The sequence below is a fragment of the Haliotis rubra genome, unplaced genomic scaffold, assembly GCF_003918875.1.
Source record: "Haliotis rubra isolate DU_JTF1 unplaced genomic scaffold, ASM391887v1 Scf1372, whole genome shotgun sequence".
Classification (NCBI taxonomy): Eukaryota; Metazoa; Mollusca; class Gastropoda; order Lepetellida; family Haliotidae; genus Haliotis; species Haliotis rubra.
This window is the reverse complement of record NW_025765306.1, coordinates 187039-203033: the sequence shown is the minus strand read 5'-3', so window position 1 is coordinate 203033 and position 15995 is coordinate 187039. Positions and strand designations below refer to the sequence as shown.

Genomic DNA, 15995 nt, shown 5'->3' with positions numbered 1-15995 from the left:
CAATCTAATAAAACCTACTGTTTACAGATAAAGGACCTTTTCCTGGAGTAGTTGATATGTCTGGTTCTCTTGGGGACTGGTGGAATAAATGCTGCCCTGTTAGCATCTAAAGGCTTTGCTTGCTTTTGCTCCTCGGATTACCTTTAGATATGAATCTCCCAACCCTGGCAAGGTGACCTTGACATGACTACATAGTTGTGGTACCTAACAATAATAAATAAAGCATATTCTCAATAAGTCAAAAGCCAATCTAGTGTACTATTCCGTTTGACGTTTTGCAACGGCTACCAGCTAACATTTTAGCATTTGCTTTCTCTGTGTACTTTGTACGGAAGGGATGGTTTGGCTGAAGTTGTTTCTGTTACTGCAAATTGCTGGTAAAGCTTATTCTCTTAACTCTGTTTACACAGTGCGCAGGCTCGAACGACAGAGACTGACAACCAAGAGCTTGTCATGCAGAGTTACTGTTTTTGTGCAAAGAGTAAAAATTTACGTTTTCAATGCTTTTGTGACAGCTTCAGAACACGAATTCAGTAATAATGGTTTTATGACAATAAGAGACGATTTGAAATACCTAACTGTAATGTTTGTTTATACACATATTTAGGGGGCTGTTGATTGGTTTGCTTCTCATCCCTATGTAAAGGGTGGAGGTATTGGTGTAGTTGGATCCTCAAAGGGAGGTGAGAAATAGTCTTCTCGCTTGGCATGGCAACAAATAAGGTGAACATGGCTTAACAAAGACTTAATTTTGTATAAATGTTTAAAAAGTGACCAAACTGTGATGGAATTTTCGGAAGTGCATACGCATCATAAATAAGGGGACACATTCACTGATCGTTTACACACAGGAAGCATTATGAGAAGTGACAAATATAATGTTTCGATTACAATTCACAGTGGAAATTTTTTTGCTTTCACATGATTCTGTAACTGGTTCGGCCTTTCAACCTCACTACTCAAAGAGTAGCACATCGTCTCTTTCTTCCCTGAATATCAAAGCAGCATTCAGTGTATTCAGCATTCCAATATAAACATATGTAACATTTTGACCAATTTCTAAATGGCATTGTGTAATCATAACTAGCATTCAGTGTATGTTTGCACGTTTATCTTCAATATACGTAAACCCTGAAAGGTAATATCTTATAACAATCATTAGGTCCAAGGCTCTGAGTGAATCTCATAGCCTCCCGTTTACACACATGATGATCTGAAGAAAGATCAGGACAGGTGTATTGGGGAAAGGAACAGGGAGTGAGTGTTTCTCCTGCGGTAAGTCGGTAACAGCTGTAGGGCCAAGACTTACTTTGTTGATTTCCAGCTTCAACCAACTGGTTAACTGGAAATCGAAAAACCGTAAAAGAAATTTGTGTGAAACTCACAAAACCCAAAAATAAGTGATATAAAGAAGCTATATTCAGAAATTAACTAAAGTTTATACATGTATGCAATTTAATACAACTTGGTTGCAGTGGCAATTATAAAATTCAATGGCAATTACAATTACAATGGCAGTACAATTACAAGATGATATTCAAACTTCAAAATAGGCCTGTGTGCTATTTAGCCAGCGGAAAAAAAATTATCTTCACGCACCTGCCGCCGTTCTTGTGACGTGTGATGCAAACTTCGAAGAAGTGAGGGTAAATCTGGGATCCCTTTAGCAAAAATTACGACCCTAGTATGGTGATATACCTTGAGTGGTTTGAGATCTATAGCTATAGCTTTTATATTATGTAATGTCCAAATTGTGCTTTAAGTTTTAACCTAACATGCTAGATTTAATTCAAGTGATGATCTAGTTGTTTTCATCAATCCTTTGACGGCAAGGTTTACAATATACACGTATTCCGATTCCAACGTCAAAAATGTTCTCGTCACGATATGGATGAAATGACTGACGTGACGTTAAATATTAGCTCACTCACTTCTATGCAATAAAAAGCTTCCCTAACACTCTGGGTAGCTACACTGGAATGTTCCGTAACAGACCTAGAAATATCAGACCAGACTGGTCTCAAAGTGTCAAAAATTAAAACCAGCACAACCTGCCATAGCAGAAACAATGAAATACAAGTACCACCAATGACATTACAACACAACACTCTATTGCATAGAACAGTCTCGACGGTGGTATTGGATTTGTTTTATGGGAATACTTCATTGTGGACGGTTTACGGTGTGAGACACTGATGCACAGACACGCACACACACGCGCACGCACGCACGCACGCGCAAAATGCGTCTTTTCATTTTGTCTTGCATGATGAGACGGTATGTTTCTTTGCGTATAGGATGGTTTGACCAAATCCGTAATTCCAATTGGTTTGTGTGATGGCGGAATATCACAGATTTTGAAAACTATTTCTTAACACTATGAACACTTTTCGAACGCCATGTAGAGTTGGATGTGAGGGGCATTCAGCATCAGCTTAAACGCGTCCTGCTATCTCTCTGAGTCATGAAACGTATCACGATTACAGAGTTGTTTCATGTGAATGAAGATGCATCGAATGCTGTGTGTTCTAATTCAGCAGGTTTAAGGTGGCCTGGTGGTTAAAGCGTCCGTGGAGGAAGCTTCGATTCGCACATGGGCTGGTGTAGGCATTTCTTGTGTCCGTGTCGTGATCTTACTGGAATGTTGCTGGATTTTGCGTTAAACAAGCAGGCTCACTGAATCTAATTCTCACAGATTACGTGCATCAGACGTCTTGATAATCGATGCTGCGACAATAAATGGGTTTGAACGCACTGGTCATAATTATTACACAGAATAACCAGCGGATGAAAATTGACTATATAATGCTGCAGTAATAAGAACGTTGGGTGGGACTTCGGTAGATGAATATGACACCGATGAAGAGTGTCACTGCAAGAGCGGTGCCTGCTATGGCGCTGAAGTCATTCAGGTGAGTTTGTTTTCACGTGTCCATATTCTCTGGTTATTATGCCTTCCTATAAGTCAGCTGGCTATCAAACCATGCAGTTGCGGAGAAAAAGGATGTAGTATGTTATGTTATTGAATGACACCAATGGAAAAAAGATTTTGTCCCTTTCACGAAACAGGACCTCTTTAGAGTTCAGGTCCTAGTATGGTGATCTATCTTCAGTTGCTGGCGATCTTTAGCCATTTTTAGTGTATTGTTTTCTATAGAGATATACTTTATGATATGCTTGTAAACAACTCTGTGATTCTCTGTTGAGATTGGTTTTACTGCCCTTTATTGGCAGTTTTTATGGTCTAAATTTATTTATGTTTTAATGTATAAAATTGTTTTCATCACGATATGGGTTAAAGATTGTTGTTGATACGACGTTAAATATTCACTCGCTCACTCACTCCTGGAAAACGATGCTCATTTCCTAACTGTCTCGCAGTTATATTCAGGACTGCAACTAAATCGTTGTCGAAATGTAATGTCGCAGTACCGGCGTATGAATGGTTTCCAGTACATTTTAGCAAAATAACTGAACAATGAAACCTAACGTTTCCCCTTCAGGCTTGGGAGAAGAGTGGCCACATGTTATGCATTCTTGCTCAAGATGATGCCGTGTGCAGCGATCCGATGAAGCTAAACGTTTCATTGAGACCTGTCCTGAAGAAAAAGAACATTGAAGGAACTTCTCTCTCCTATCCTGGAGCAGGCCATCGCATCGATCCTCCATACATGCCTATGTACGCAATGCTATACCACCGGTTGTTTGGTGAGTAATCAGGCAAACGCTGATAGCAAAGGTGAACACAGAGGTTAGAATTGATCTTAGGAACCAGTGTTGAAGTGATCCGGTTGGTTGGTTTTGTTGTTTATCGCCGCACTCAGCAATATTCCAACTTTATGGCAGCTATTGTCTATAAATAATCGAGTCTGGACCCTGACAATCTAGAGATCAACATCGCCCGAGCATTGATCTACACGTATCCCAGAATACATTGACGTGTGTCCAACCATGTCAGCAGAATTAAATCATCCGATGCCGTTTGTCACTCTTTGGGCAAGCATGGGTTGCTGAAGACCAATTCTAACCCGGATCTTCACGGGAGTTACTGATTAAGATGGTCGGACGCCACTGACAGTGCTGGTGCGTGCACCGTTGTATCCTCCAAAGTTGAATAGATCTGATTACGGCGGTGACGTCATCAATGGATTGTATGGTCGCGGGCATTGTTTGGTTATTGTCAGACCGTTGTAATGCCTTACACGTATCACTGAGTGCGGTGTTAAACACCCAATCTAAGAAAGCGCGAGTTTCATCGATTATCGTCACTATACATCGATAAAATCATAGTGTTAATCCATATATAACGTCTCTAATAATGAGAGAATGGTCGTTTAAATATTGACACACTATCTTTAATATGCGACTAATATGCAGAAAGCACAGAATCATCAAGGGGAGATGTTATGAAAGATGTTGATTAAGTGACCGCCGCCATAGCAGTAGTTTGTGCGGGCATAGAAGTTATTAACTTCGTACATGAATACACGGCATATGACATAAAGGCAATGTGTTTACAGTTTGGTATACTAAGATGACGACATGAAACTGTATTGATAACTTATACAATGATATGCGTGAAGACGTTTCATGTCGGTATGTCTTTCAAACAGTATGAATGATTTCGGTGAGATGAATATACTAAGATCAAAACATTATTTCAGCTAGTTGTGTTGACACATTCTTGACTCAAGTACCTAATTCACCCGAGTACGTGTTTCCCTAAACAGACTTAGAAACTGCTGATGGGAGGTCATCTAAACCTCATGCTGCAGCCGAGGAGACGCTTGGAAAAAATTATCCACTTCCTCCACGAACATCTGCCATTAGTATCCACACACCCTACTGTCAAACACAACGTATCTGGTGTACTCTTCGTGAGGGATGGAGAACAAGCTCAGAACAGGAAGATGATAATATTCGAGTTCCGCTGTGGTGTAAACATCTGGGTCGTGTATCTGTCTATTCCAGCACACCTTACGGATAAATCTGTTCAAAGAAAGACATTACTCGCCGCTATTCGTTCTAATATTTTAAGCATCTCCTTGAATAAAATTGTAAAGAATATACAGACTATATATACTTTTTTGTAGTCTTTTTGCAGAAAAGAGGTCACAATGGTTTTACACATTCTATTTCAGAATGTAGCCATCACACAGAAACACCCAAATGACTCCTTTTTGACTCGTAAACCAAATTATAAAAACTCTTTGGGGTATGAAATGACACATCCCACTTCATCATACGAGTTTTTCTTCGTCATCGATATTGCGCGTCAGGGGTACGATGGATTAAATGCCACATGCAGGGCTTCCTTGTACCCGTGTTACTGACGCCTTCGAAGTGACCGATATCGTTCAAAGGCATTGGGAAGCTAAAGCCCTTGACATATTTTATTGTCAAGTGCCTTTTAAGAAAAACCCTTCAGAACATTACTTTCAGCATATACACGTCGTTTAGTACAATATATCTATTATCAGTGTCCAAGAGCGTTCGTTGGGGGTACTCTCGGATGTTGGTTCAGGATGGTGGACAAGAAGATGGAAGACAAAAAGTCAGAGAGGTAGTGTTGAAGACAACAGCAACCATGTTTATTATGGTTGGGGAATAATGGTAGAAATGGTACATAAGATGGAAATCCGTGACAGAACGCACATCGGGACAGGTGGCCAATGTTCCCGATATGGAGACCCGCTCTATCACTTACACGCATTCATAAGTCGGACGGCGATTCTTCATCGTCGATGTAGTCGTTGGTGAGGCGACGGCCTTGATTGGCGACCCCGACCAACCGCACCAATCCGTCCGCTTCTGTCGATGATCTGGGCCTTCTCGCTTCGCCTCGAATTTTGGTGCGCTTTGGATTATTACATTTGTATGTTGGAAACAATTATGTTGTTTGAGATATGTGAAGTTTACAGAAGCTTATTGAAATGGTTTTACTCTATGTATTAGCACCCTGAACGTCGTTTGGCTTTTGTCCTCAAAGCGTTGACTAATATTGGATGTACCAAAGTATGCGGTAGGCATACGGGACATTGACGTGTTGACCAAATATTTTGGTACGGGCGTTGATCATGGAAGTCAGAATGATCGTAATGGCATTAGATTGGTTATACAGGAACGTCAAGGTATTACATGAATCGAATTGTGAAATTGGTCGGGTGTACACACAAGGCACAGGTGAGCGGAGATTCAAACGCATTGCAAAATACAGGTGAGCGGCTGTCGGCTCGTACCAAAACAAACATAATATTGGTGGTTTCCACCCGGCGGCTGGTCCTGCTCGCGGTCGACCATACGGTCGGAATACGCGAGTTTGATACGTTACACAAAAACATAATGTGCGTAATGCGTCGTCGTTTTGCATATGAATGTAATATTTTTATAACAACCGTAATATCTTTGAAATTGGGAGTCTTATATTGGTGAGCCTAGACTCGACAAGGCTAGCAGATGTAGATGTGAAGGAAGAATTGACATGAAAAAAACAACCAATTTAACCAACTTCAAAATTCTAACCGAAAGTTAATGACAAATTAATTCAAGTGAACTTGGCTCGAAGTTATTTTAGCGAATGGTATATTGTGTGCATGGTGGATAAAATATTCTGATAATTATTCTAATCCAAACATTTTGGAAGAACTTGTTCACGTTCCAGAACGCTAGGAAATGTTATATCCGGAAGTATAACTTTCCTCTCATTCAAAAACTTTTCTCTCACTCTGTTTGATTGACAGTTCGTTTGGTTGACACTCATTTCTGTACCACTCAGCAATTCAGAACCATCAACAAAATCAATACTGCCATTTAGATTCTGCCCAACACCCTTGGCTCATCTATGACACATGTGGAATCGTCTCGTCATGAACCATTGCTCACTTTTCGATAGTAGTAAGTGAATGAGTAAAGTGAGTGAGTGAGTTAATATTCAACGTCACATTGGCACTCACTCCAACCATATCGTGACGAAAACAATTTATACAATAGACAGTAGAAGACATTTTGAAAGTTTTGGGACTTACGTACGCCTCTCAGGAGGGACAATTGAATGACTAAAGGTGAGTGAGAAAATGTGGCTTTAAGCCGCATCAACAGTATAGCGGCTGTTCGCGGTTTTGAGATATCAAATATTTGCTTCGGAAACGAATGCATGTAAGCTAGAAACGATGAGCAAAAATTAAACTGCACTTTTACACAGAATCATCATTTAAACAAGCGTGTGCAAATGGCCACAGTAAAAATCGCTCATACCTCCACCTGAAACAAACCGCGCCTGCCGACATAAATAACAAATCTAATTAAACTTAGTATGTAACACGAGTTCTAGATTGGTCAATGGTATGAATTTCCGACCGTATAATCAGCATATATGCGGTCGCAATTTGAAAACCGATTCACCAAAACCTTTGAATGTATCCCTACACTATTGTATTTCAGGTCAATTAACTCCCCTATCCCGCTAAAATGGATGGAATGTGTGTTAAGAAGAAAAAAGAGTATCATAAATTTAATTGTAATTTTTCTTCAAACAACTCGCAACGGGCTGTTGACCCATCACTGTTAGATCATGAAACAAGATTTATGACGTCATAGTGGATTGTGACGTCACCTGCTGGGACGTCATTTGCGTTAACCCCCTGGCTGCCGAGTTTTTTTTTCAGGCGCACATTTTCATACGGTTTGAAAAGTGATCGTTGTGCGAGAATTGCGCTCGCGTGGTCCTGGATCTACGTACGGCTATAAAATTACACAGAAATGTAGAATATTAAATTTCCTATCCGTTGGTATAAATATAAGCGCAACTACCTTGGCGGTTTGAGAAATAGACACTGCTAAACGTTGTCCAATTTTTTTTTATGCGTTAAAAAACGGTAATTTTATCCGCTTTTTATCGCGCACCGATAAAAACGCACTGTGCTACAATTTTAATGTGGCATCTTTGCGGAAAGTGTTAGCGAAGAAAATGCAGCTTGATATCTGAACGACATAAATTGTATATGAATTGGGTTTATGTTGCTTGTGCATAACGTTATACGCTCAACATTAAAAATGACTCGCAATAAATGTCAAAAATGGATTTTCTTCTATGACGTCAAACGACGACAGAGCGGTCATACACATATATGATAAAGGGGCATAACTCCGTTATGCGTAACACTAAGTCCATGTAACTCAGATCGCGGAGAGAAATTTGTTGTGGATACGGACGCTATATTTTCGTTATTTTATGTTCATGGTGAACCAAACTATCCCAATTCAAAGTTCCCCAATGTGAGCGGATGCAGTTTGGTAGTTCACAATTTACAAGAAAAATGACAACATATTACATGTGAAAGCACGTAATAGCGATTTGGATGAAAGCCCTATCCGATATATATAAGTTAGTTCTTAGATTCCCATATTGTCCTGTTTGTGTAGATGTATTTTTGACTAATTTTGCATCGTTATTACCAGTGTTACTAGCCATATCATCTTCAAATGTAAAGGGAAATTGCTGAAAATAATACACCATTTTAGTTGACGTCATTGCTTGTTTATGCGTTTTGCGACGTCGGAAAAAAGACGACACTGGTATGCTGTTTAGTACATATCTCACCTAATTTCCTTTAAATGCGTGAAAGGTCTCGGCTTCTATGTCAGAATTTAAGACTCTTTAGACAAAACATAAAATGACTGATTTTTTCCATTTAAATAGTGTCCTGAATATATCAACAATTAGATGGTTTGACTGTGTATCTTTTTGTGAGAAAAACGCGCACCTGTTTGGCATCAATTTAACGTAAATGAAAAATAACATTTCACAACACCCGAATATTTTGTTTAGGATAAAAATTTTCTTTGTTTATGATTATGTAGCTATTTCTCTTCATAAAGGTATGCAATGGAAGATGCAAAAGATAGCTTTTATATATATGGAACTAGTACGTACTATATATTAGAATATGGATGTAAGATTTGTCCAAATTAAGACATGACATGGTTTATATATTTTTAAACAATTTTTCGTATAAATATAGTTAGAGTTTGATATCCTGTCATCACAATATTTTTAAATCGAATATGAATTGATTATATTATCGAAAACAATGATAGTGAATCATTAAACGTTTCCGACAAACGCGCACCTGGCCAAATCAATTTACATCATTGTTTTCTCTATAAACCGACACACAAATGTGCAAAAAAACAAGACAATTCCTTTAAATAATATTGTGCATATACATTTCATACCATATATAAATCATTTTCATTAATATTATCAGTTTTACTTATAAGGTTGAATTAAATCGCCGTTCATTAACCTGTTCATGTGAAACTGCAATATTAGTCCAAATGCATTGAATATTGTACATCATCAAAGGAACTAACGCAATTGCAGTTATGGCTACGTTTGATCTTCTAACACTTGTGTAAAGGTTTAGAATATGGTTATGTATTGCACTAAAATATGTCAATTTCCTATGTAAATATGATTCAAACAATCAAAAACTTTCAAAGAATAAAACACCGTAAACCCTATACGCACGTATGATATGATGATATTGAACAAGGCTAAATATGGATACTGAAGTCAGTTTCATGAAAAGTTATCTGACCTATACATAAAATATACACCATAATACTGACGGTGTAATCGGAAGGAATGGGCGATTGTGTTTACTCTTGTTCACTACGACCTTCACCTCAAAGTAATTGCCTAATAATATGTACAACAATGTTGACGTATGACATCACTACCGCTGACCGATTTCTTACAAAATGGCGGCTTTGCTGACAAGGGTACACAGGATTTTGCGAGGACCCTTCCATTGATTCGGGGATCGTTTGTCCATAAATATGAGATGTAAGTAATCAGAATGATTCTGACTATCTGTGTATTGTTACATGTTTTATCGTTTCACTAAAAGTAAGAGAAACAGACAGAAATCCAGATAATTACCGTTGTCGTTCTGCGTGATTTTCCGTCAGTCATGGCGTCACGCTGCACGGGAAAACTTTGACAATTTCTTATGAATTATCAAATCATTGCATTGTATCTATTTATAATTTCCTATTTCTTGCTACGATACTCTTTCCATGAATATTCCAAAGGTATTGAGCCATTGCAAGCAATGAATAGACGGATGAATGTTGGAAAATTTCAGAAAATGCTACACAGTGTAAAATAGGTTTTTGTCTTTGTTTACATTTCGAGACCAGCGCAGTCTTTCGAGGCACAGCGTTCGTTTCACATAATATGTTTCGTCTCATTTTATCTAGACGGTTGGCATTGGTGACAAAGACCACTTTGCAGTTTGAGTCTAAAATGTATGGGGAGTTTATTGATGCATTTTCGAAGGTGAATATATAGAAATATACGTGATGTAATATGCGTCTCAATACCGGCCTTCGCGAAACGTGATTTGTAAACACTATCCAATATGGCGGAAAGCGCTCTACGGCGTTCGTGTAAGTGCATTTTCGAAAACATCCAAACCGATTCTAGATTCATCGGCAACGTTTCAGAATTTTACTTAGCGATTTCATGTAAAACTGATATGAGTGATCATGAATATGTTATTTTTGAAATTCAATAGGGCCCGTAAGTCTCGTTCTGTTGTACTTCCGGTTACGAACTTCCGGTGACAAGCTTAAACCAGCTCCAGTACCTCAATGCGCAGCTAGCTATGCGACACATAAAATGCTATAGACAACATCCTAGTCTCTCGATTTGACAGCAGTTTGACGTCTGGCAAACATGGTTATATGTTTCGTGTTTGGCTGCAATCACCGAAGTGGTCGTGAATCATGTAATTTTTATCGGTTTCCGAAGGAAAAGAGAAGTTTATGGGGACGTTTATCAAGGTAGTTCGCCTAAGACTATACAAAATAAAGTAAAGAGAGTACCGTAAGTGGCGTGTATCGATATATGTTCAAACTACGTCCATCACGTCCATCGGACCCCTGTTCTCAGTGCATAAACTAACTCTTCCTCTCACAATACACATGTGTTAGTAATTCTAAACACCACATCATATGATGTGAATTATCTTAACTATGAACTGCTTAAAATTTCATGTTTCAGGCGACTAGACAGATGTCCATCATCTGAAAATGACAGAATTTGCTCCTGTCATTTTCAGAATGGTGATAAAAGCACCAACCCTACCCTCTTTCCTCACAATGAGGGCAAGCTTTTCCAGTTTGAGGATCTTACACCGAAAAGGTTTGTTGTATCCGGAGTGTGCTCACTGAGGAAACAAAACAAAACAGTTCCTTTTCTTCAGCTAAGTTTATTACAGTATAGGTACAGTTAATACGTTTTCTCACTTCATGCTGCTTTTCATGCTAAACACATTATTTAGTTTAATAATAAACTGTTGAAACAAATAGTGGTAAGGATAAATTATATGGATGAACAACTTTTTTATTTACAATGAGGAGCGATGTAACGAATACAAATAATTATTCATGAATACAATATTGTAGTTAAATGACTTATGCACAATATTGAATGCCAATGTTGACAGTGTTAATTTGTCTCAGCAATAACCAGTCATCTCATGACACTCAAATTTTGTATGTAATAGTTACAGTTGACAGTAACATGTGCAGCCTTGGCAAACTAACATGACTTGGGCTACTACAAGGCTAGTACATATTGCATTCTTGCATATCCCGTTTTGAAAAAGGACTTAGGGTTCAAGCAAAACACACTCCTTATAAAAATTGTAAATATTCATGAATATTAGGTTCTTAAGACCACGAATAGCAAATTGAATTCATAAAAAGGGCTACGGTTGATTCACGAATATCGCGAGTTAATCGTTACAGCCTTAGGCAATACACAAAGATATTCATGGAAATGAAACAATTCATGGTTCATATTTTTGTACTTTCAAAAGAGTCAAACATGTCCAAGAACATCAGTGTAATGGTTATAATAATACATGAGGTTAATATAAAAATATTACAACTTCAAACTATAGAAACTATAAGAAAGAATTTATTGATTGTACATAATCATTATCTTAACACATCACTGACAGATTTACTTTCAGCACCAAAGAGATCCAGATATTTCTATGATAAACTTATAACTACTGAAAACCTACCTTCAACATGTGAAAAATGGCAAAATATCTTTGATATTGCAATTCCATGGCAAGATATTTTTAGAAAATATAGAAGATGTACAAAAAAGATACTAAATTGATTGACTTCCAGTTTAAATTTATCCACAATATTGTCTACACAAAGAAAGAATTATTAAGAATGAAGTTAGTAGATGATGAACTTTGCTCATTTTGTAATTTACTGTCAGAAAATTTGATACATGTTTATTGGGAATGTGAGTGTGTGAAAACGTTCTGGCTGAAACTGAAAGAATATATTGAAGATAAATCATCAGAAAATTTTACCCTGACAAAATATACAGTCTTAATTGGCGGATATAATAACGATCTTATGAATCACATACTTCTTGCCAGTAAAAAATATATCCATATATCAAGTATAAAAAAAAATAAGTTATCACTGGATACATTTGTAAAAATATTGAGTGGTATTTTCAAGACAGAAAAGTTTATTGCCAGGAAGAATCAAAACATATTACAATTTGACAGAAAATGGTCATCTCTAATGCACACATTCCCAGCCTAATGAAGATCCCAATATGTGTAATGCCAACCCATATGAATTTCTGTTCTTATTTGTACAAGTGTTGTTGCATCATGCACTTTGTATACTTGTATCTACTGATTTTGAATGAATAAAAAAATTAAAATTTAAAAAACACACACTATTTTAGTAACTAAAATTTGCCCTTGTATCTGTAAACTGAAGTCTGCAAAATGACATGGTATCACAAATTAATCAATAATTCATTTCATACAATCTTGTCAGTCTGAAACATTTTCAAACCACAAATATAAGATAATGACAGTATTCACATATTAACTTTAGCCACAATTAAGCCACTAAAACACAGATTTTTTTTCCTCAGAACTAGAAGGCAGCAGGACGCAATGCACATGGCAACCAAATCTAGTGAAAATCAACAGCAAGCTGAAACAGAAATTGCACAAGCAGACTATCATGTAAGCTGCCATTTGAATCAGTATGAAAATATGGAGGAAAATAATAGTTGATTTAAAATGACAAAGAAACAATAAAGATTTTTGTTAATATTTCCCTACTATTTCTCACTTAACATTCAAAATCCATCTAATCACAGGTTGAAAACGAGCATGGAGTGCATGCAATAACATGCAAACCCTAACTGCATCAAGCTCAACACACTTCTCAACACAGCGATTACAAAGCTTAAACATGATGCTCGTTTCCCTTGAAAATGACCTCCAACAACTGCGCCAAAGTTGACTTCAGCTTTTCTATTGATGACATCAAAGAAAATGAGGAAAAGGTATCAATCATAAAACATTCCTTTTTCAGAACGACTAGGTTGAAACGTATGTTATATTTGGGATTACACTTTCTTAGTAAAGAAATTACAAATCTAGTACATTTTTGGGTTGAGTCCCATCCGAGTTCGAACCCACACCCTCAAAATCAGGCACCAAATAGCCAGCACACAAAGTCAACCCGCCTAACCCGCTAACCCACGACTTCCAGTGGCTGGAGTGGGTTAGTGCTGACTTTGTATGCTCAATGCATTTGGTGCCTGACTCGAGGGTGTGGGTTCGAATCAGGATGGGACTCAACCCCAAAAAAGTAATTTTTGTATTTTACTGAAAGTGTTATCTAAATATAACATACGATTACATCTGACCACTTTCTACATGGCATTGTGTAATCATGGACTAGTTTGAAGCACTCTATGCACTGGACAAGAGAGATCATCTGTAATGCTAATGCGTTCGGTTTTTAAATAACATATAGCACTCTTAAATCAGCGATAAAGGACTGCAAAATTGAAAACAGAGTGGCTTTACCTTCTAATTAAAATGATCACTTTTGTTATGGCTGATCTATAAGCAAACTTTTTACTTAAAAACTTGATAAATATGAATATTAAAACAAAGGAAAAATTGATCTGTTACAGATGCTGTTGTACACCAGCATACCTTATGACATCTTTGTCATTCTGTCTGACACCATCGGGAGGTTTGGTTTGAACTACTATGCTGGCTGGAAGCCAAGTAGCATCAGTTTGCAGGATCAGCTTCTGCTCACGCTAATGAAATTGACACTTAACAGTAAAGATCTAGACTTGGCACAGCGGTTTAATGTTAGCAGGGCCACTGTGTCAAACATTTTTAACACATTGATTCATGTTTTGCATGAGTTATTGTTTGCCGGCATGATAGATATATCAATGCCATCACAAATGAAGTGCAAAGGGTCAATGCCAAAATCATTTGAAGAGTTTGGCAGTGCCCGAGCATCGGTTGATGCTGTAGAAATGTCACAAGACATTCCAAATCAGCTCGACGAACAAACCAGAGCTTACAGCAATTATAAATCTAGGCACACTGTGAAAGCAGTGACTGCTGTAGCCCCAAATGGAGCCCTGACATTTTCATCCAAACTATATCCTGGGTTAGGTTTCAGATGTGGCAATAGTTAGGCACTGTCACCTTGCAAACAAATTTGAAGCTGGCGACCTAATCACTTACAGACAAGGGTTTTACAATACATGACTTGCTGCCTCAAAGGAGTTCATGTAAATATACCACCATTCCTTTCAGGAAAATCACAATTTACCAAGGAGGAGGCACAAATTTGTTACAAGGTGGCAAGAGCCGCTGTACCACATGTAGAAAGAGCAAATGAACGCATCAAAACTTTGATATACTAAACCATGTGCCAGCAACATATAGACCCATCTCAACAAAAATCTTTCAAGTGTGCTGTGCACTCATAAATCTTCAAGCCCCTCTACTGAAGGAAGTAGCTGAAAACATGTAAAACCTCCATATGTTTGCACCTTATCTCCACGTCATAAGAGCAAATTTATCTGTCACCTCTTCTCACATGTGATATAAATGTAACCATACGTGCAAGATACACCATCTTTAATTATAATCTTTTAGAAACAATTTGAACAGACCAATGTGAAAACATTTCAGCACTTCAATGGTTGTCAATGTGCTAATCTAAGACCCGGTATGTTCGACATAATGTGTTTTGACTATACTTGAAACAACAGAAGCATCATCATCATACCATATCTGAAAGCTTTAAGTCTAAATGTACCACTATGCACCTTGTGTTAATAATCATTCCTTAATGTGTTGACCTTAAATAGACACAACCTATCAACATCCCGTCTCAGGACTGTAATGTGTGTCACTGGTAATAAAAATGATACAGATATATGTCGCAGTAACCTCAGAGATGACCTTGACCCTTGATAGACACTTTTCTTATTACAATTTGCTTTGGAGAATTATGTCCTGATGTGAGGAAAAAATACTCCCAACCTTGCACTCACAAAGAAACTGATGAGCTTAATCTATGTTTATGTAAGCATTGTTTCCAAAAACATTGACTCGATTTACATGTACTGGTATATACTACATATAATTACAGACTATTACCAAGTAATCTCAATTCTAAAATTTCAGAACATAAGGTACACAGCTAGTGAAAAACAGACATATGTTTTCACATTTATTAAGCGCTATATACCACCTGCCCTATTCCTGGTTGATGTAGGAGCTGACCAGCATAAAGAATTATGGATCGCACAAACCTTGTTACATGTCCCAAGTTATGTGACCTCCAGCAAACACTGTCTTTGAAATTATTTGAGAACACACAATGCTTTTCAAAAATGAGGTCAAATGTAACATATGTTAAATTTGAGATAGTCTGTCTCACAGTCCAGGAACCACATTATTTTTCACTCCATCCAACCCATTCTGCATTATTATATAAGTCTTAAATGATTACATTTTCTTCAGGTCTAAATTTGGGATTCCTTTCTCAGTGGAGTAGTACATGTTATGATTTTTTGAAATCTAAAGCTGCTCAAAATCAGATGGCAT

General features: G+C 37.5%; 1 protein-coding gene across 1 annotated transcript; it reads left to right on the top strand.

Annotated features, from left to right (window-relative positions):
- Positions 1–10718: 10718 nt before the first annotated feature.
- LOC124268354 lies at positions 10719–14572 on the top strand. The gene is made up of 4 exons (XM_046703329.1): positions 10719–10848; positions 11069–11290; positions 13372–13408; positions 14048–14572. The coding sequence occupies exons 1-4, from the start codon at positions 10742–10744 to the stop codon at positions 14570–14572; spliced, it is 891 nt and encodes a 296-aa protein (XP_046559285.1). The 5' UTR covers positions 10719–10741.
- The last annotated feature ends 1423 nt before the right edge of the window (positions 14573–15995 follow it).

Coding starts and splice junctions, on each gene's coding strand:
- LOC124268354 (XM_046703329.1), top strand. CDS start 10,742: ATGGTTATATGTTTCGTGTTTGGCTGCAATCACCGAAGTGGTCGTGAA. Junction 11,291..13,371: donor CTAAGTTTATTACAGTATAG/GTACAGTTAATA, acceptor AGTTGACTTCAG/CTTTTCTATTGATGACATCA. Junction 13,409..14,047: donor TCAAAGAAAATGAGGAAAAG/GTATCAATCATA, acceptor GATCTGTTACAG/ATGCTGTTGTACACCAGCAT.